The sequence below is a fragment of the Corvus moneduloides genome, chromosome 18 (genome assembly GCF_009650955.1).
Source record: "Corvus moneduloides isolate bCorMon1 chromosome 18, bCorMon1.pri, whole genome shotgun sequence".
In the NCBI taxonomy this organism is placed as follows: Eukaryota; Metazoa; Chordata; class Aves; order Passeriformes; family Corvidae; genus Corvus; species Corvus moneduloides.
In genome coordinates this window covers 14,191,260-14,209,340 of record NC_045493.1, presented here as the reverse complement: position 1 = coordinate 14,209,340, position 18,081 = coordinate 14,191,260, and the positions used below count along the sequence as shown (strand labels likewise).

Genomic DNA, 18,081 nt, shown 5'->3' with positions numbered 1-18,081 from the left:
TTAGAGACCTTTATATGACACTTAATAAGTAATTACATGTAGCTTTTCACTATAGAGTTATTTAAGTCAAAATGAGAAAGAGAGGATGAGAGTATGAGCAAACTGCCAAGATATTTTACTTTAGGGAGCTGTGTCTGCCTGTCTAACTGGCTATAAAATATTACTGTAGCCCCTACATTCTGTACATCTCTCTGCTTAAGAACTCAAAAATTTTCCTTCACTGAAACAAAAGTTCTCTGGTGGATACAGAGATCCTGGCTTTTCATGTTCAGTGCTCTTCTGCCCCGAGCAGAACCCTTGTGAGCTGGCAGAGTACCTTGAACAGGCTTGGAGCCCTACAGCTCCTTTTTAGCACCAAGCCCTGCCCAAGCAGATGCAGTTCATCGTGCATTTCATGTGTGTCCTCATATGCTCGGGAAATTAGTAGTTTGGAGAAATGGCTTGCAGCTTTCCAGCCCATTGGAAAAAAGTTTTGAGAAATATTTAGCCTAGTTTCCCTGTGTAAAAAGAAGTTCAGTTTCTCTTTTGAGAAATTCAGGATGTATCAACAAAGCAGAAAAGGGAAGATGAAGAACTGCTGAATTAGCTAACTTCTGAAGCTGTTCACAGTGCCTCTCGTGCAGAAGGGTTCTGATTTTCTGCTGTGTGCAGGCAGCGTTTCCCATTCATCCCCGTGCTGGTGCTCACCCATCTGCGAGCACAGATGCCAAGGCTTTTTGATGAGAGTGCTTGGGTGAGAATTGAATCTGCTCCCATTCAGCACTGTGGCTGAGTTCTGCTCTGGGAACAAGGCTGGGCTCCTTGAGAGCCGTGTGGGTCTGTTCTGGCATCCCCCAGCACCCGTTTGGAGCTGTGCATCCCTGCCACGGGCAGAACGGGGCTCTGTGCTTGGCCTGCAGCTGCAGGTACGCCCTGCAACAGCTGGAGCCAGGGTGGGCTGCCCATTGTCCAACCCCCTGGTGCCCGTGAGGAAGCAGAGGAAACAAGAACCGTTTGAGCAGGCTCTGAAGTGCTCTTTCAGCAGTTTGTACTCACAGCACTCTAGCTCTGTAGTGGGAAAGAAAACTGATAAATGCAGGATGTCCCCTGTCCCTTCTGTGCTGCTCAGCAGGATTCGTGCCTGTGGTCTGAAAGATCCCCTGACGAGGTGACTTCTTCACACTTTCTCTGAAGGACACAGCATTATTTGACAATTGTATTGATGTAGGGAATCCCTGCTGTATTTTTTCTATGCTCTGTTTGCCTTCTGATGTTGGAACAGCATTGTTAGGACCTCTAGAAAGGCTGCAAAAGGGAAGTGCAAATTTACACGTTAGAAAGGTCCAAGCTGCCTGACGCTAAGGACGGTGATGGCACAGCCAAGTGGATTGTCATTGTCACCTCCTACACAGGCCATGGCTGTGTGCTCATTGTGGGAGCCAGGCCTGGAGGAATCCAGCAGCTCAGAACTTCTCCTGCTGTTCCCTGGGTGCTCCCTGCATCCCCCTGCCCTGCCCTGCCCTGCTCAGACTCCGGAGCAGCAGGGGCAGCAGCTGATGTGCAGAGAGGGGGCAGAGATCAGACCTGCAGAGAACCAGTTTGAGGCCAGTGTGTGAGGAGGGGAATTGCCCTGGTTTGGGGCAGGTGTGATTGTTGTGCCAGGGAGGGGCAGATGCTGAGTGAGGAGATCCTTGCTGCTTTCAGTAGATCCTGACAGTGCTGAAATGGCTGAGGGGTGCTTTCAGGTTAACACAGGTGACCAACTGGTCTTTTCTGACCTTAAAATCTGCACTCTCCAGATCGTTAAATAGATATTTTAGGAACTACAGGAATTGAAAGCTGGGGAAGATCACAGATCATGGATCACAATCTGTTTCTTCATTACATTTTATAGATTCACTCCATGTTCACAGTATTAATTATTTATTGATCTTTTCAAAGGACTAGAAATGTTCTGCAGGAGCTTTTGTAAAATAGGAAGAGCTCAAAATATGCTGTACCAATTCAGATACTAAATCTTGAGAGAGAGCTTTTTTTTTTCCTGATAATTAAAGGGTTTAGTTAAAGGTGTGAAAATTGATTGTCTCACCATTTGTTGAATTTAAGAAATGTGCTGATGCTCCATCCATGTCCAGTTTTACATGAGATTTGATGGAAGCTGCTGAGCTCAGTAAACGCAGCTTCATGCTAATTCAAATCATGAGGAAGACTGGTTGGTAAAATGGCTGGTGTTCATGCAGGTAAGAAGAGAATCAGAGCCATTCTTCTTGGTCATTATAAAACACTGAGAGCAGGTATTACCCATGAACTTTTGTACAGTACAGTGAAGAAACGCCTACAGGCAAAACATTCATTCCTCACAAAACTCCTAGAAAACAAGCCATAGTTGAGGGTCAAAACTTACAGAGTGGGAAATCTTGTTGTTGTTGTTTTTGCTCAAACAAAAAGTAAATAAATCCCAAGCAGAGGCCACGTGGAGAAATTTCTGTTTCTTTTGCAAACATATTCAGGCTGAGCAATGTCAGCCTCCCTGGCTGTCCCTCTGTGCTGTGGGTAGTGTGGAGCAGGTCATAACAGCTCATTACAGGGTAGAAATACGCTGATAAAATTTTCTCTTGTACACAGTAAGAGATATTTTGGGCTGCTCTTGTCAGTTTTAGCCATGCATTTGTGTTTCCAAGTGCTGATTTCTAATAGGTTTGTGTGTAATAACTCGGTGCCGCAGATAAGACATTGTGCCCCTGCTCTGAGACTGTTTTGGGAATAGTATGTAATTTAGAAAATAAAAATCTTTAATACCAGTTTCACCAGGGAAGAGATCAGAGTCTAGAAAGAAATCTTTCTTATCTCCCATTTATTAAGAGGGTGTTTGAAAGCTACAGTGATGCTGGGGGAGTGATATTAACCTATAATGAAAAAGATTTCTATCTGCAAAGGGTATCTTGACATCGTTCAGCTTGTGCTCTTCCCAGGAACCTTTCTCATATTGCTTTGAGTCATTAGCATCAAATATACTTTAGAAGTTGTTTTTGAGCACTGTATAGTCCCTTTTGTCCAAATCCACCTGTGTTAGTTTTGTTCTGTCTAATTTTCTGTAGATAATAGGCAGAGATCAGCAAAGGTAAGCTGTTTCTTTTGGGTCAGCATTTGCAAAACAAATCACAGCAGCCTGTCCTGGATAAAGAGGCACTTAGGGACTTGTCAAGGTAATTTTTTTCCACGCTTTAGTTTTTAAGCACAAAGCCCCATGAAAGCGTGTGCCTGCTGGGAGAGATGGGTCCTGCTCACCTGTGCATCCCCAAGGCCACCTCCGTGGCAGTGTCAGAGCCGTGGGTCCTGTGAGGGCTTCATGTGCAGATGCCTGAGTTTGGCTTTGGCAGAGCGCCTCTAAGTCCTGGCCAAGTTCAAACCCAGCCTGGTTCCCCTCCTGCCTCTCAGGGATGCCGGGGAGGTTTCTGTGGAGGGGACATGTGCCTCCCTGGCCGTGGCAGCTCGTGTGGCTGCAGCTGGGATTGTTACAGTGCCCTGACAGTTCTCCTTCTCCCCTGGCACAGCATATGCGAGAGGCTGCTGAACGGCGGCAACAGCTGGAGTTGGAGCATGAGCAAGCCTTGGCTGTTCTCAACGCCAAACAGCAGGAGATCGAGCTGCTGCAGAAGGTATGTGGGGACAGGGGCAGGGCAGGAGATCGAGCTGCTGCAGAAGGTATGTGGGGATAGAGGGCAGGGCAGGAGATGGAGCTGCTGCAGGAGGTATGTGGGGCCAGGGGCAGGGCAGGAGATGGAGCTGCTGCAGAAGGTATGTGGGGATAGAGGGCAGGGCAGGAGATGGAGCTGCTGCAGGAGGTATGTGGGGCCAGGGGCAGGGCAGGAGATGGAGCTGCTGCAGGAGGTATGTGGGGATAGAGGGCAGGGCAGGAGATGGAGCTGCTGCAGGAGGTATGTGGGGCCAGGGGCAGGGCAGGAGATGGAGCTGCTGCAGGAGGTATGTGGGGATAGAGGGCAGGGCAGGAGATGGAGCTGCTGCAGAAGGTATGTGGGGATAGAGGGCAGGGCAGGAGATGGAGCTGCTGCAGAAGGTATGTGGGGACAGGGGCAGGGCAGGAGATGGAGCTGCTGCAGAAGGTATGTGGGGCCAGGGGCAGGGCAGGAGATCGAGCTGCTGCAGAAGGTATGTGGGGACAGGGGCAGGGCAGGAGATGGAGCTGCTGCAGAAGGTATGTGGGGATAGAGGGCAGGGCAGGAGATGGAGCTGCTGCAGAAGGTATGTGGGGATAGAGGGCAGGGCAGGAGATGGAGCTGCTGCAGAAGGTATGTGGGGATAGAGGGCAGGGCAGGAGATGGAGCTGCTGCAGAAGGTATGTGGGGCCAGGGGCAGGGCAGGAGATGGAGCTGCTGCAGGAGGTATGTGGGGATAGAGGGCAGGGCAGGAGATGGAGCTGCTGCAGGAGGTATGTGGGGATAGAGGGCAGGGCAGGAGATGGAGCTGCTGCAGGAGGTATGTGGGGATAGAGGGCAGGGCAGGAGATGGAGCTGCTGCAGAAGGTATGTGGGGATAGAGGGCAGGGCAGGAGATGGAGCTGCTGCAGAAGGTATGTGGGGCCAGGGGCAGGGCAGGAGATGGAGCTGCTGCAGAAGGTACATGGGGACAGAGGGCGGGTGGGGACAGGGGCAGGTGGGACCAGAGTTGCGTGGACAGAGAAAACGGCGTGGGATGGATCTCCTGGTGAGAAGGAATTCTTGAAGGAATTCCCACCCAGCTGCCAGGCTGGTCCCTGCCCTGGATTGTTCCATGGCACGGCTGCTGTGCTGTAATAAGGGGCTGTTGGCTGTGCTAAAGGATTTATAAATGTTCATGCCAGTGGGCATTAACCTGACTCCACTGTATCTGAGTTTTTCTGTTGCCCAAAAGGGATAAGAGGGACACAGTCTCATGGATTTCCTTTGTATTTCCATTGCTTCCCTCTATATTTGGCTTGGTAATACTTGTGCATTTCTTAAATGTCAAGGAGGAATCCGGTCTTAATTTCTTGGTAATGGAAGTGCGAGGTCTCTACCATTTCCAGCGTGCTGTTAACATTCTCACTGACATATCAGTGTTTTGTTGGGATTTCTTTGGCTTCCTCTGCCAGACATGCAGTTCTTGCTCCCTTTCTCCTGTAAATTAGATTAAAGAGAGTCTCGTCAAGGTACTGACACATCACAGTTGATCTTCCTTTTCAAGAATGCGTCGTGTTTGCTTGGCAGGGCTTTGGTGTCCAGCCAGCGTCAGCCCACCACAGAAATGAAACAGTTGCTTAAATACCTCATTTCCAAGGTCATTCTCTAATTCACAAATCACTTTGAGGCTTCTTTTTTTCCACAATGCAATTTCTCAGTATTCATCGCAGTACAAAAAACATGATGTTGAGTTTCAGTCTTGCCAAAGTCACTTAAAGCAGCAATTGTCTCAGTGCTAATGTTGATTTTTCCAATTGCTGGACTAGATGAAAACACAGAAATAATGCTGCTAATGATAATTTGGTAGAGAATTTGCACAGAGGGACCTCCTCAGCAGAATAAAAGATGTATCTAATATAGTTGCTTGAAATAGAAAGCTGTAGTTGACCAAATGAAATCTTCCAGTTAATTTTCTTTTAGTCTTCCTCAATAAATGTACTTAGGCACACTGCAGAATGCCATTTCTAGTTATATTCAGCTGTTATTATTAGAGCGGCCTCATAAATTTTGGACTTAAATTTCCTGGCAAAGGAAAGAAATCAAAGAAAGATACAGCATTTGTTGCTAATTTTTGTTACATTCTTCTAATAAATCCTCCTTTGGACTGGCAGCAGGAGACAAATCTCTGTGCCACTCTTCCTGCTGTCCCTGGTGCTGAGCTGCAGCGTGACAGACACCGAGCACAGCCCAGGCTGTGTTGCACTTGCTATTTCACCCAGTGCAACAAGCTCAGCAGATGAATACTTTAAATAAATATGTTATCTAAGGAACTACAACACATCACTGCCAGCTTTAACCAGGTGGCTGGTTCACATTTCATCCAGAGCTGGCCTCCCAATGGACCGAGTACGTGCTTGTTAAATTCTTTCTTCCCTTTTGTTTTTTTATTAGAGTCATCTTTACTTAAAAAGTGTTTCCAAAGGGAAGTAGAAGGTCTGGGCAGTAGCAGGATGGCTTTCACAGCACATCTTGGTGCTGTTGTACAGGTGCTGATGAACCACCAAAATGTGCAGTTCAGAGCAGAGCCAGTCACTGCTACAGCCCAGTGCATTTGCTGGCACGTTTTGAACACAAATAAGAGTTCATTCTCTTTTTCATATATGTACAGACTGATCAGATTTTTCAGCCTAAAAGGAAGAACATAATATTGTCCATCGAGGTTTTGTGTTAATGAGGAATCAGATGGTCTTTTTCTGTGAGAAAACCTTAATACAAGGCAGTTTGATGTCTAAGAGAGATAGCTATTGATGCAGGTTCTGTAATCATTTATCCAGAACTCACACTCTGGGGAGGTTTTATTAAACTTGTCATGATGGATGACTCAAGGCTTTCTATTACCTGCTGTCACGTTTGCTGGTGCTCGTGGAGCCAGTGTTTTATCCCCTGCTTGCAGTGAGAGTTATTACTGTGGTGCAGGCAGGAATGGGGCTGAGCTGTGGGGGCAGGGGGGCTCTGTCACCCTGCAGGACAGGGAGGGCACTCAGGGTCTGTGGGTTTGGTTTGTGGGTTTGGGTCTGTGCTTTTGGGGACTTCTAGCCTGACCCAGCTCCCGCTGAAGGCAATAACGGAGTAGGGCAGCCCTGAGCAGTGGGGGAAATGAAGTTAAACAAAGCTGCACCTATGTCCATCCTGGGACTGTGTGGCACATTCAGTTAGAAAGGCTGTGGGGTGTTGTCCTCCGCTAAACAGGAGAGGTTTAAGACTTTTCTCTGGGGAGGAATGTGCAGAATGACACAATGGTTAACAACATTTGTGCTGGTTTTGGGCCAGCTTCAATAAAGGAGACACTGAAAACGTAAATGAAAGTAAAGTGAGGGTAACCCAAAGTTAATGAGTGCTATTTATTTGGTTTTAAGGTTTAGACTTTTCCCAACCAAAATTTGACAACTGAATTTCTAAGCTACATACAATACACTTTTCTGCCCTTGTTGATTCCCTCTTTTTGTCTTTGACTCAGTTGATTGGACCATAAATGTTGCACTCCTCTTTCCAAACAGCCTGTCTTGTGGTTGCCTTGTTTTGTGAGCTGTTTTCCTTGGTGATAAATGCTGTTGCCTCATTAAAAGAACGAGCTTAATTTTTGTATTACTTTCTCCCAGCTGCTCTGGGAGGTTTCTGCACCACGAACCCCCCAACAAATAACAAACTGCATTTCAGTTTGGATTTAGAGGGTTTCGGGGAGTTCTGAGGTGATGTTGCAGCGTGTTGAACATGCTTGTGTTGGTCCAGCAAACGCCACTGCTCTGCAGCCTGGCTGGGATTCGGCCTCCTGAAACAAGCAGTGATTTCCAGGCTTGGAGCCGGAGTGCCGGAGCAGTGCTGGCACAGCCGCCCCTGTGAGATGGAAGCTGGCTCTGGATTTGAGGATAAGTGTGCTGCTTTATGTGCTTACAGCATATTGTATGTGGCATGACTAATGACATTTCCTTCTTCCTCCTTTCCCCTCTTCTTCCCTTTTTCCTTTTCCATGAAAACAAGGCTCAGGTTGAAGCTAAGAAGGAACATGAGGGAGCAGTTCAGTTGCTAGAGGTAAGATCCTCTGGGTTACCTTGGCTTGTTCAGGGCCCCTTCTGAACGGGATAACTTTTACAGCATTGTCACTTTTGCACATTTCAAGGAGTATGTAGGCAAATGGCGTTTTTTTTTCCTCTTCTGATGTAATTGCATCCTTTAAGATTTATAATTCAGTTAGGAGTGCATTAAGCTGAGCTGTTGGAAGTGATGTATGTTTCTCTTTTGGTTCCATTTTTTGTAAAATACTGTTAAAGGGAGTGATTAATTTTGATTTATTAGGCTGGAAATATAGCAGCAAATACCGGTCAGTTACCCAGGGTTCCTAATTAAATACTGTCTAATAAACATAAAGCAACATGTTAAAGAACCAGAAATTGTAAACCTAATGAAAGAATTGAGATACTTCAAAAAACCTTCAAAGGCTGTGCTAGAGAGAGAGCACTTCATTTTTCTGCCAGAGGAAAAGGCATTAAATGGTTATTAAGTGTTAACGTACGTGTCCTGAAGGATGTGCAAAAATATGGGTTGATAATAGCAAGTGCATTGTCAATATTTCTTTTAGAGATCTGCTTTTATCTCAAGGTAATTTCCAGTCTTTTTCCCTTCCCACAGTGTTTCTGTGTGTGTACTTGCTGGCTATGCCTTGGTGAAAGGTGGTTTTTCCCTGGTGCTTTGACAAACTTTAAAAAAAAAAAAATTAAAGCATTTGTTTGTTAATATCTATAAAAGTTAATATTCCCACAGAATGTGTTTCAGTTACAGGCTTTCATTATCGTCATATGTATAAAGTTTGTTTTAGCTTCCAGACTATAAGGTGAAATTATTATTTAATGCCTGGTAGAAAGTCAGGCAAGAGATTATTCACCCCCCTCAAGCTGAGCACAATTCTTATTGAGCTGATTTGTCTGCAGCTTCTGATTTGCATAACCCCAACAAGTTTCCAAAGCTTTTGCTTTTTATTGCCACAAGCACATTATTTTTTAGCCTTTTATTTAATGTGCCTTTTGCAGTTTCAGATCAGCAGCAGTGCTGATTTCTCTAGTGTGGTTTGTGTTAATGCATGTTTTTACACGTGTAACTGTTCTAATGTACTTTGCTTTGAAATGTAAAAAAAGTATTCAAAACTGTTTTTATTTCTTTGTTTATTTCACATCTCTTTGTTTACTGTGTCTTGTTTGGGATTTATTGCTTTGCACTTCATCCAGAACACCTTGGACAGCATGCAGGTATTTTAGGGCATAAATTCTCCTTTCCCTGTCCTGAATCGTGCACTTTTCCCTTGAAAATGAGTACGATAGCCCTGCCTCACCTTGCATGGGATGCGTGCTAGAACCATTGTTATGCAAGCATGCTTTGCATTTATTGGCCTCATACCAAATCATCAAAATCAGAATACTTTTTCTACAGGAAATTGATCTTGGCATGATTTAATGAGAGCTCTGATCCTGGTTTTCAAATCCACTTCCTTACGAGCATGCCCAGTAGGAATGGTTTGGTAATTCACTCGAGATTGTAACTTTCTGACTGTGTGGATTTTGTCTGAATTCAGATTGTTTCTTTGCTAATACAGAGACTGTTCCATGTGATACTTTCACCTGAGGCTGATTGGAGCCACCCAGGGAAAGCCATTGCTGCTCTGCAAACAGTTAAACTGTGAGATAATAGCTGCACAGCAGAACATGCTAATTACTGCTCTGAATTCAAACCTGTCCACCTGGAAAGTTGCTCATCATCTTACCTGTCCTGTGTGCACAGTGTCTGTCTTGCAATGGATGAAGTCTGCTTCATTTTGCATTCCAGAAGCCGTTTGAATTTTAGAAGCAGCGCTGGGCGCTGTGTGAGGAGCTTGGCAGCTCCCAAGTGACAGACATTCAGTCTGCTCCGAGCAGGAATGTCTGCTGTAGGCAGCCGCAGCTCTGGAGAGATCTGGGACACCTCTGTGCCCCCTTCCCAGGACAGGGTGTACGGCAGGAGCCACGGCACAGGAGAAAAACTCGGAATGCTGAGGCTGTGAGCTCGTCTGGCTCTGCAGGGCCCGACACAGATTTGTAGATTTTCGCCAGTGAGGTGACTCTGGCTGGCTGACAAAGCGAGCACATGCCTGGGGTCAGGGAACAGGGATGAGCATGGGGATGCCTCCTGGAAGCTCAGTCGTGGATCTTATGGCAGATTTTCTTTATAAAGTACCAGCTTCGTGCTCACGTCTTACTCACCACCCTGCTAAAAATAAAGCAGTAAAGGCATTTTTATTCCAGGCTTCGTATGGTTGTGAGAGAAAAACTTGAAATTTCTACATGCTCAGAAGAAAAGACAAAGAAGGCAGTTATCGAAATACAAATAATTTTTAAGTTAACAAATAATAATACTTCTTCAAAAATATTTTTAAGGCAGCCTTAGCTTCTTGTTGAGGTCAGGATTGTGATGCTTTTATTTTTTATGTGGTGCTAGAGTTTCCATAACTGCATGTGGAAAGGTCAGTAAATATTCTTAGAGAGCTGAATAGCTTATCCTTTAACTTTTCATTGGAAAGTGGGGACCAAAAAACCCAAAGCAGTTTACTTCTTCATTTGCTTAATGTTTGTTTAATTTGTCCTTTGACACTGTCCATAGATGCCATTTTCATGCAGCAAATTAACAAGTAGCAAAGTCAGACATGTCATTTGCTCGAAACCGCAGTGAAAAGATGAAAGACAAAAACCCCAAGCATTTCATGTTTGTGTAAAACTCCCACAATGTCTGATTCTTACTGTGTCTTGTTTCATAATCGATCAAGTGAACACCCTGAGATTTCTTTTGCAGAAATAAATTCATTTGTGTGTTATGAATGTAAAGAAATTGTATCTTCAAAATTCATTCCAACTTTCAAAAAGTATGTGTTACTAGAAAAGGAACAAAGTACCACACTGTGTAGTAGAAAATTTGGATGTTTGGGTTCTTCTGGGTACTGTATTTTCCTTTAGCTAGGGTCTTTCTACAGGTGGTATGTAATACATGTTGTTTTCTTGATATAAAAAATGTACAGTTTTTCTTATATGAACTGAGAATGTTATTTTTCTTTAAAGAAACTGAAATTGTTAGTTCAGTTGAATGAATTTAATTATTATCCAGACTTCCTTTGTTAGTACAGTTGTTTAACTAAGCACAAGAGGGGTTTTTAGTGAAGGAAAGTGGTGTTTGTTCATCATAAAGGACCGGAGTGGGATACATTATTATATCCTTAATTTAGCTGGTACAGTGAATGTGCAGATCTGGATAAAAGGGGGTTTCATGCTGTGGGGTCTTCACTACTCTTTATATGTTTGGAGTCAAACGTGTAGAACGCCCCCTGAGTTCCCCGTGCCCTTTGTCACTGCTTTCAGCCGGGGAATGTCTTTGACATCACCTCGTCCATCTTCTCACACCAGGGGTTCATGACCGTACGTAGGCAGATTCCCAGCTCCCAGCTGAAGCTCATCTTTTAGCTTCTATTTTGTTAAAGCCTGATGCCTCAAAATTCAAACAAAAATGTTATATTTTGGTACTTCTCCCACCCTTACAAAAGCCTCTTCTTGGCTGGTGCCTGCTGTGGTTTGGCTTTACAGTGAGCAGCATTGTTTTTAAGGGCAGTTCAGCCAGTGGCTGGGCCCAAATTCTGCAGGAGTCACTGGGGGTTTTCTTGCTCTTGCTGGGATTTTAATACACAGATGTTAATGTAGCAACTTAGGAGGCTTCAGCTTAATAGCAGAAGATGGGCAAACCCCAGAAATACACCTGATTATTAGAGAAGGTTGGAAAAGCACACAAAACTGACATTCAGATGTGTGAAGAAGTCACAAAACTGTGGGATCTTTTTGCAGGTGTTCTTGGCAGTGATTTTTTAGCGCTGCCAAAATCCACGATGAGGAATTTCCCCTTTGGAGACTGGCGATGAAAGGAGAAATCGCCTCAGTACTGCAGGGCTGCCCGCGGGTTGGGGTCTAAGTGTGGGCGAGGATTCAGAGGGAGGCTGTGGGCCTGTTTATCCCAAATCCTTTGCCTGTCCTGGCTTCCTGGTGCCTCAGAGAACGTGCTGCAGGCAGCCCTGCTGTGCTCTCACGGCATGCCTGTGTTGGTTGTGCAGGCCAAGGTCCGGGAGCTGGAGGAGAAATGCCGGACGCAGAGCGAGCAGTTTAACCTCCTGTCCAGGGAGCTGGAGAGGTTCCGGCAGCAGGCGGGCAAGATCGACCTCCTGAGCAGCAGCTCCTTGGCACCCTCGGATCTCTCTGGTTCTCCTGGCAAATCCCTGTCCCAGTTAATGAATGGAATAGCCACTTCTATAGGCAAAGGTAAGGACCAGCGGCTATTGGTGCAGGTCTGCGATGTACAGAGAGTTCGCTGCACGCGTGGAAGAGAGAATCTGCTCCTGTTTCTGTTTGGTGACTTGTTTGAATTTCAGAGTATCTCTTAAGCCTTCGCTGAGCTTGTTCCAGTCTTACCTGGGCACTGCTGTGAGCAAAATTCTCTCTAAGTGTTGTTGAGTGTAGTGATGAGAAACCTGTTCAGCATTAAAATTATGTATTCCTCATGTGAAAGTGTACCTCTGCTGTGAGAAGAATGGCTGTCTGAATATCCAGGCTTTGTTGTAAACCCTTCCCTGTTTTGGGGCAGGAGTAGGTCTGCTGTCTTGTTGACGGAAGAGTTAATGGGGAAAGAAAGCACGGAGACCCCACACACTGCATTGGCCATTACATTAAAAAATCATCTAAATAAATGGAGTAGAACATGGGGAAACTGAATGGAGTGTTTTGACAGACATGAAAATTGTTTGGGCTCAGTTTCATTTGTTTAACAGAAATCATGCACTTCTCCTTAAAAATTTGAAAGTAAAATGTTTTAAAAAGCAAAAAATAGTTTCAAAAGAAATGGAGAACGTAAAGTAAAAAAAAAAATTCATTTGCATCTGTATTGATGTTCTTACACTTACAGTCCCCAGCACAGTCAACAGTATGTGTTTATCCAAGATCTGTGCTGAACTTTCACCAGGTCATCTCCTGTTGCCAGAGGCAACGGCTCTCCTAAGTGCAGAGCTTTGTAAACGATCCATTATTCATTGGAAAATTACAGAGATCAAAGCAAGAGGTTACCTGGGGACTCTTAAAAACAACTTCCATGTAAGTGACACTTTAGGTTGTGTGTTATTCCATGTGGGGAGTGTGGTCAGTGTCACCCAGGCTGGAATGACTTCAGTTGTCCTGCAGAGGAACAGTTGTCAGGTCATTCTCATAACTTACAGATTCTCCCAAAGCTGCTTGAAAATAAGTATGAAAAGGAACTGGAAAAATCAAATGGTTTTGACTTTTTTTCCTAAGCTTCTAGAACAACTCCAGGGCACAGGGGCCTGGAAATCAGAAATGATTTCCCTGCTGCTGCAGACGAGCAGTCGCTGTCAGTGAAGGGTGCTAACTCGATGTGAAGCCGAGGCAGAAGGTGTCGAGGTGACATCCTTCTCTCAGCTCAGCTCAGCTCAGCTCAGCAGTTCTGCTTCGTGTGCCTTGGCTCCCTGAACACGGAACTGGAGCTGCTGGCAGCTGTGCCCACCGTGCTCCCTGTTAGTCCTTGGGCTTTTCTGGAGCTGCGAGCCTCTCCTGAGTGGATACTAAAGTACACGAAATGGGGAATTACGAAGGCATTTCCTGATAGTCATAAGAGTTTAGTAGAAATTTCCTTAATACCGACAGCATTATCCCCTCATGTCTCTAAGGACAGGATTTTCAAAGCAACAATTAATTTAAAAGGAAAGGTAATTAGGTAGTGAACTGTCCTTCAGGCAGAAGTGAAGGTCCAGCCTGTATCACTGCAATTGATCTAATGAAAAATGAAAATCAGCTAAGCATTTTAAGGTACTCAGTCAAACTCTCCAAACTAATTTATATTTATTCCTCTAATGCTAATGGAAAAACCTTTTTGAAAACTTCAAACTGAAATCTCCCAAGTAACCCTTGAGTAAAACCACAGCAAACACAGCCAGGTCTGTACCCAAGGCATTTAAGGGCCTTTCTTTCTAAACCTTTTCTCAAAACCTAGTGATTTTTATGGCACTTAGAATTCAGGGCCTGCAGCACTTGTGTCTAAACATCAGAAGTGCTTGGCCAACATTCATCCTCAGTATGAATGCACTGATAACAATAAAGTCATGTTTGAGCAAGTGGGCAGGATTTCTAATTATTGAAACCAACCCTTTCTCAATAACGATGGTAGAGTACAGCAAGTTCTTCAAACCACAAGTGTAATTATTTTTATTATGTGTGAGGAAGAAAGAACACAAGAGGGAACACAGGGACAGCTTTCAGAGCAAAGCAAATGATGGAAATGAGATCAGTTAATGGCCAGCTGCTTTGCGTTAATTGGTGATGTTTGGATGTATCAGGAAATGAAATAAACCCAGCCAGGATGGATTAGAGCATGAAAAGTTCACTTTAAACATACAGTAATGTCACAATCAGATACAGAAGCCTTAAGATTTATTATTCATCAGTTAAGAGGCTCATTTAAATGGTCTTTCTAGATAATTTAGGTAGTCCATATGGAATCAGCAATTGCAGTAAATAAAATGGAAAGTCCAATTGTAATGCACACAGGGACAGATCTAATTCTCCTGAAACGTTTAAATTAGGTCTGGTGCTCTTCCTTTTTCCTTGATAGGGTATTTTTCAGACTTTCTTAACAAATATTTCCCTGTCATGGGAAAATAAAAACCATTTTGAGCATATATGGATTTAAAAAGACTTCATGGACAAGACCCCTGTGGCTTTATAAGGTTCTTTTCTAGTATTTAAAGAGAAAAAAAGACATTTTTACTTGCTGCTGTGTGTTCTTATGAGCTGCCCTGTTGTATATTTTATTTTTAACTGCCTTTTTTTCCAGAGGGAAAATATAAAAGGAAAGGTGTTTTATTGGGTTTTTTTGTTTGTTTGTTTTCTTTTTTGTAGGTTTCCAGTTAACAAGCTTTAAAACAGTCTGTAGGTCTGATTCCTTCACATTCTGCTGTTCAAGCCCAGGGCCATCCATGCAATTTCCTTGGATGAACACCAGAACCAGGCTCAATCAGTTTCTTTTTTTGGAGGCAAACTTAGGCCAGTTTTTAAATGCAGCCTTTTTTGCCTGCATTCCTGTATTCACAACCTGCAGGAGCAGACATCCTCTGCAGAAATGACCAGGAGATTACAGATACTCAGGAGGAATGTGCTTCCTGCACTCTGAATCTCAATTTTGCAAAGGCATTACTTGATGATGCTTGTGTTTATTTTTTTAACCCAGCTGTGGCTCTACATACATAGAATCCACATGAATTTACATATAATATTTGTCTCATAACCTTTACTAAAGGCTCCTCTCCAGAGTACACAGAGCTCACTGCTGAAGTTCTTTGGTAGGGCTGACATGGAAATCTGTTCTTCCCAGTTTCTGGCTGCTGCTGTTGGGTGTTCAGTCCCTCTGCAGGACAGTGAGGTGTCTGTGGGGGCTGTGTGGGGTTACCAGTGCTGTCTGGGGCCAGAGCTGTGCCCAGGCCCTTCATGCAGTCACAGCTACGCCACAATTTTCTCCGTTGTGTTAAGGACTCAGGGTAAATTTTATGTACCTTATTTTCCAAGTGAAAAAAATCAGACAGATCCATATCTTCCAGCATCCTGATATTCCTGGAGTTCCTGACAATGTGTGTTCCTATGCTAGTTATTATCCTATATGTCTGCAAAGCAAGGGCTGCATTGCCCTAGAACCTTCCTCCACATCTTGTACCTTGTGCCAGTAATTTAAAAACAAAGCCTGGAGAATGCAGGAGGTCTGAGACCAAACAGCAGCTTCTTTTCAATGAATAATCACAGTTGGCCCGATTATTTATAGCTTGGTGCTGACAGCCTGATATGGCAAACACATTAGCAGCAAACAGAAGGAGCTGAATTGGCTAAAGGTTCCTGAATGGGGAGGACTTTTCTGTTATATATGTGAGAAAGGTTCCAAGAATAAAAAATGTGCCCTTTTCCAGTCTGGGGACTGCTCTAAGTGGGGCTGGTTGTAATTAATCTTTTGTATGGTGAGTTACATATTTCCCTGCTGTCAATGGGCTTAAGCTGTCCTGCTGTAAATTACAGTGATGCAGAGAAAATTAATCATATTGGACTAATGAGCACACCAGAAAAACCCTCTGATGATATTCTTGGAGCTTATTCTCCTCTGCAGTATGAATAAAGAGGTTCCACTGATAATTCCTGGTGACGTGGACTGGGAATCTTGAAATTCAGTAGCAAAACGTTGCTGTCCAGACTTCTGGCAGAACGGGAGAGGAAATGCTGAACCTACACATAATCAGGGTCTGAGAAATTAGAGCACAGGCTCGTTGTGTTAATGAGAGGCAGAACGCACTCTGCATATCTGGAGGTGTCGGCAGCACACTGTGCTCTGCTGTAACTCCTGCTCATGCTGCAGGTAAAATTCAGCTCAGTTTACAATTCCTGCTTTCATGTGCTTTGGGGACTAAACTGACAGTAAAAGGAAAAAATGTACAAGTGTTTTGTACCAAGCTTTATTAGTCTTTCTTGGAACCTTGATGACTTTGCTCTTTTTACTTGTCTCACCTCTGGTTTTCACCCGAGTTGGGAGGAGATAAGAGTGTTCAGCCTCCTTAGGCTGTTCAACGAGCAGTATAATCTGTCTTTTCCTTTCTTCTAAACTGTTCCAAAACAGCACAATAAAAAGATTCCAAAAGGATTTTCAGAGATGTTTCCTTGTGAACAGCCTTAGTTTCCACATTTTAGAAACTGGAGAGATGGCACTGGGACCAAATTACGTGGTCTAGTGCTGGCGTCAGTGAGGAACTCTTGTGGAATATGCAGCAGGTGCTCGTGGCACTTCCTGCCTGCCAAGAGTCAAACAACTTCATTTCAACGTGAATATCCTGCCACTTAAATCATTAGCATTTCAGTCTCTTTTTTAGAAGGCGCATGTATGACTCCATTCTGCTTGCCAGTATATGACAGAGTCCCCAAAAGAAATAAAGGTTCTAACGGCAGCTTTAGTGCTGGGTGTGTTACACAGGGTGTCTCACAACTTCCCCAAACATATCAGGGTGCTCAGAACCAAGGTGGGCTTTTTTCCACTGGGGGAAATTTCACTTTTGAATTCTTGGAATTAAAATGCCTTCACTTTCTGCATTATGGTTTGTTTTGTATTGTTGACTTAAGCAATTTACCAAAAGTCTGGGAACTGGGAGGCTGAGCTGCTTCTGTGCTCTGCAGTCTACCCACCACAGTCTTCTTCTTGAACGATTTTTAGCAGGAGAGGAAAACAACCTTCTGCTGTGTACTGGCAGTGTTTCTGCTCGAGAACCATTCCTTATTCTCGTGTGTGTTTTCTTCGCTGCCAGGTCATGAGAGTCCTTCTGGAAGTCGCTGTGTGATTTCAGAGTTTATACGACCCCTTCAGATATCTGGAGACAAACCAGAACAACTGTCTGTCAAACCTACATTCCTGTCCAAGTCAAGATCTGGTACCCCAAGATGCAGATTTGATTCAGACGTGAGTCTTTTTGAATTTTTTACTGAAAAACTGATTTAGGGCTGAGGCTTCTCTGCTCCAGCAGGCTGATGCAGGTTGATCCACCTGCTTTTAAAAAATCAATACATGAATGTTCTCATTTTCTGAGGCAAGTTGGGAATGTGATCAGTGGGAATTTAAGGGATATTTTCAAAGAAGCTGCAGTTGATGTCCCACTTACACAGGATAAAAATCGGGTGTGTGAGGAACTCGAGCTTCTCTGAAGATCTCAGCCCCCAGTGATGCACACAGAGCATTTTGGTGCTTCTGGGTGAGGTGCAAACCAGCATTTCTGGCTGTGTCTGCTGTGGGGCGGGGCTGTGTTAGGCAGGTTTATTAGTGCTTTATTCTATCTCCCAGAAGGTGTGACTTTGATACAGCCTGGGCAAAGGGAACAGGAGTTCCTTGTGGTGCCCTGGGGATGCTGTGGCAGGAAAATGGTTCATTCTGCAGGACTCGTTCTCTGCCTGTTTTTTATGATGTGTGAATCTTCCCCCTACAGCAGGGCAGCCACCACCTGCTCACAGCCTCCCCAGCCTCTCCCAAAGGATTCTGAGCCTGGGAAATGGAAGTGAAACTTGCAGGATGTTGTCACTAAACATCCTGTTGTTCAACTCCACATCTTGTATTCAGTCATACTTTTGAGAGGTTCTGTTCTTCCTTTCTTGGGAGGCTTTTCTGCTCTTCAGTAGAATTCCAGTAGAAATCCAATGGGAAGCTCAGAAGAGCTTTTCAGAGGTGCCATAAGAAGTTGATTTTTAATATTTAGGGCAAATGCTGAATATAAAAACTGCACAGAACAAATGTTGTAAGCTTTGTA

General features: G+C 44.3%; 1 protein-coding gene across 17 annotated transcripts in view; it reads left to right on the top strand.

Annotated features, from left to right (window-relative positions):
- Positions 1-18,081, top strand: part of RIMBP2 (RIMS binding protein 2) — an 82,589-nt gene that overhangs the window by 39,056 nt on the left and 25,452 nt on the right. For 10 of the 17 annotated variants that reach the window (XM_032128264.1, XM_032128255.1, XM_032128260.1 and 7 more), the window contains 5 exons: positions 3,534-3,638; positions 7,677-7,727; positions 8,918-8,938; positions 11,812-12,016; positions 17,092-17,243. In XM_032128264.1, the coding sequence (XP_031984155.1) occupies positions 3,537-3,638; positions 7,677-7,727; positions 8,918-8,938; positions 11,812-12,016; positions 17,092-17,243 (531 nt within the window). In that variant the 5' untranslated portion in view covers positions 3,534-3,536. The remainder of the gene's footprint in view (positions 1-3,533; positions 3,639-7,676; positions 7,728-8,917; positions 8,939-11,811; positions 12,017-17,091; positions 17,244-18,081) is intronic. The other 7 variants (XM_032128266.1, XM_032128268.1, XM_032128267.1 and 4 more) reach the window with 2 other exon arrangements.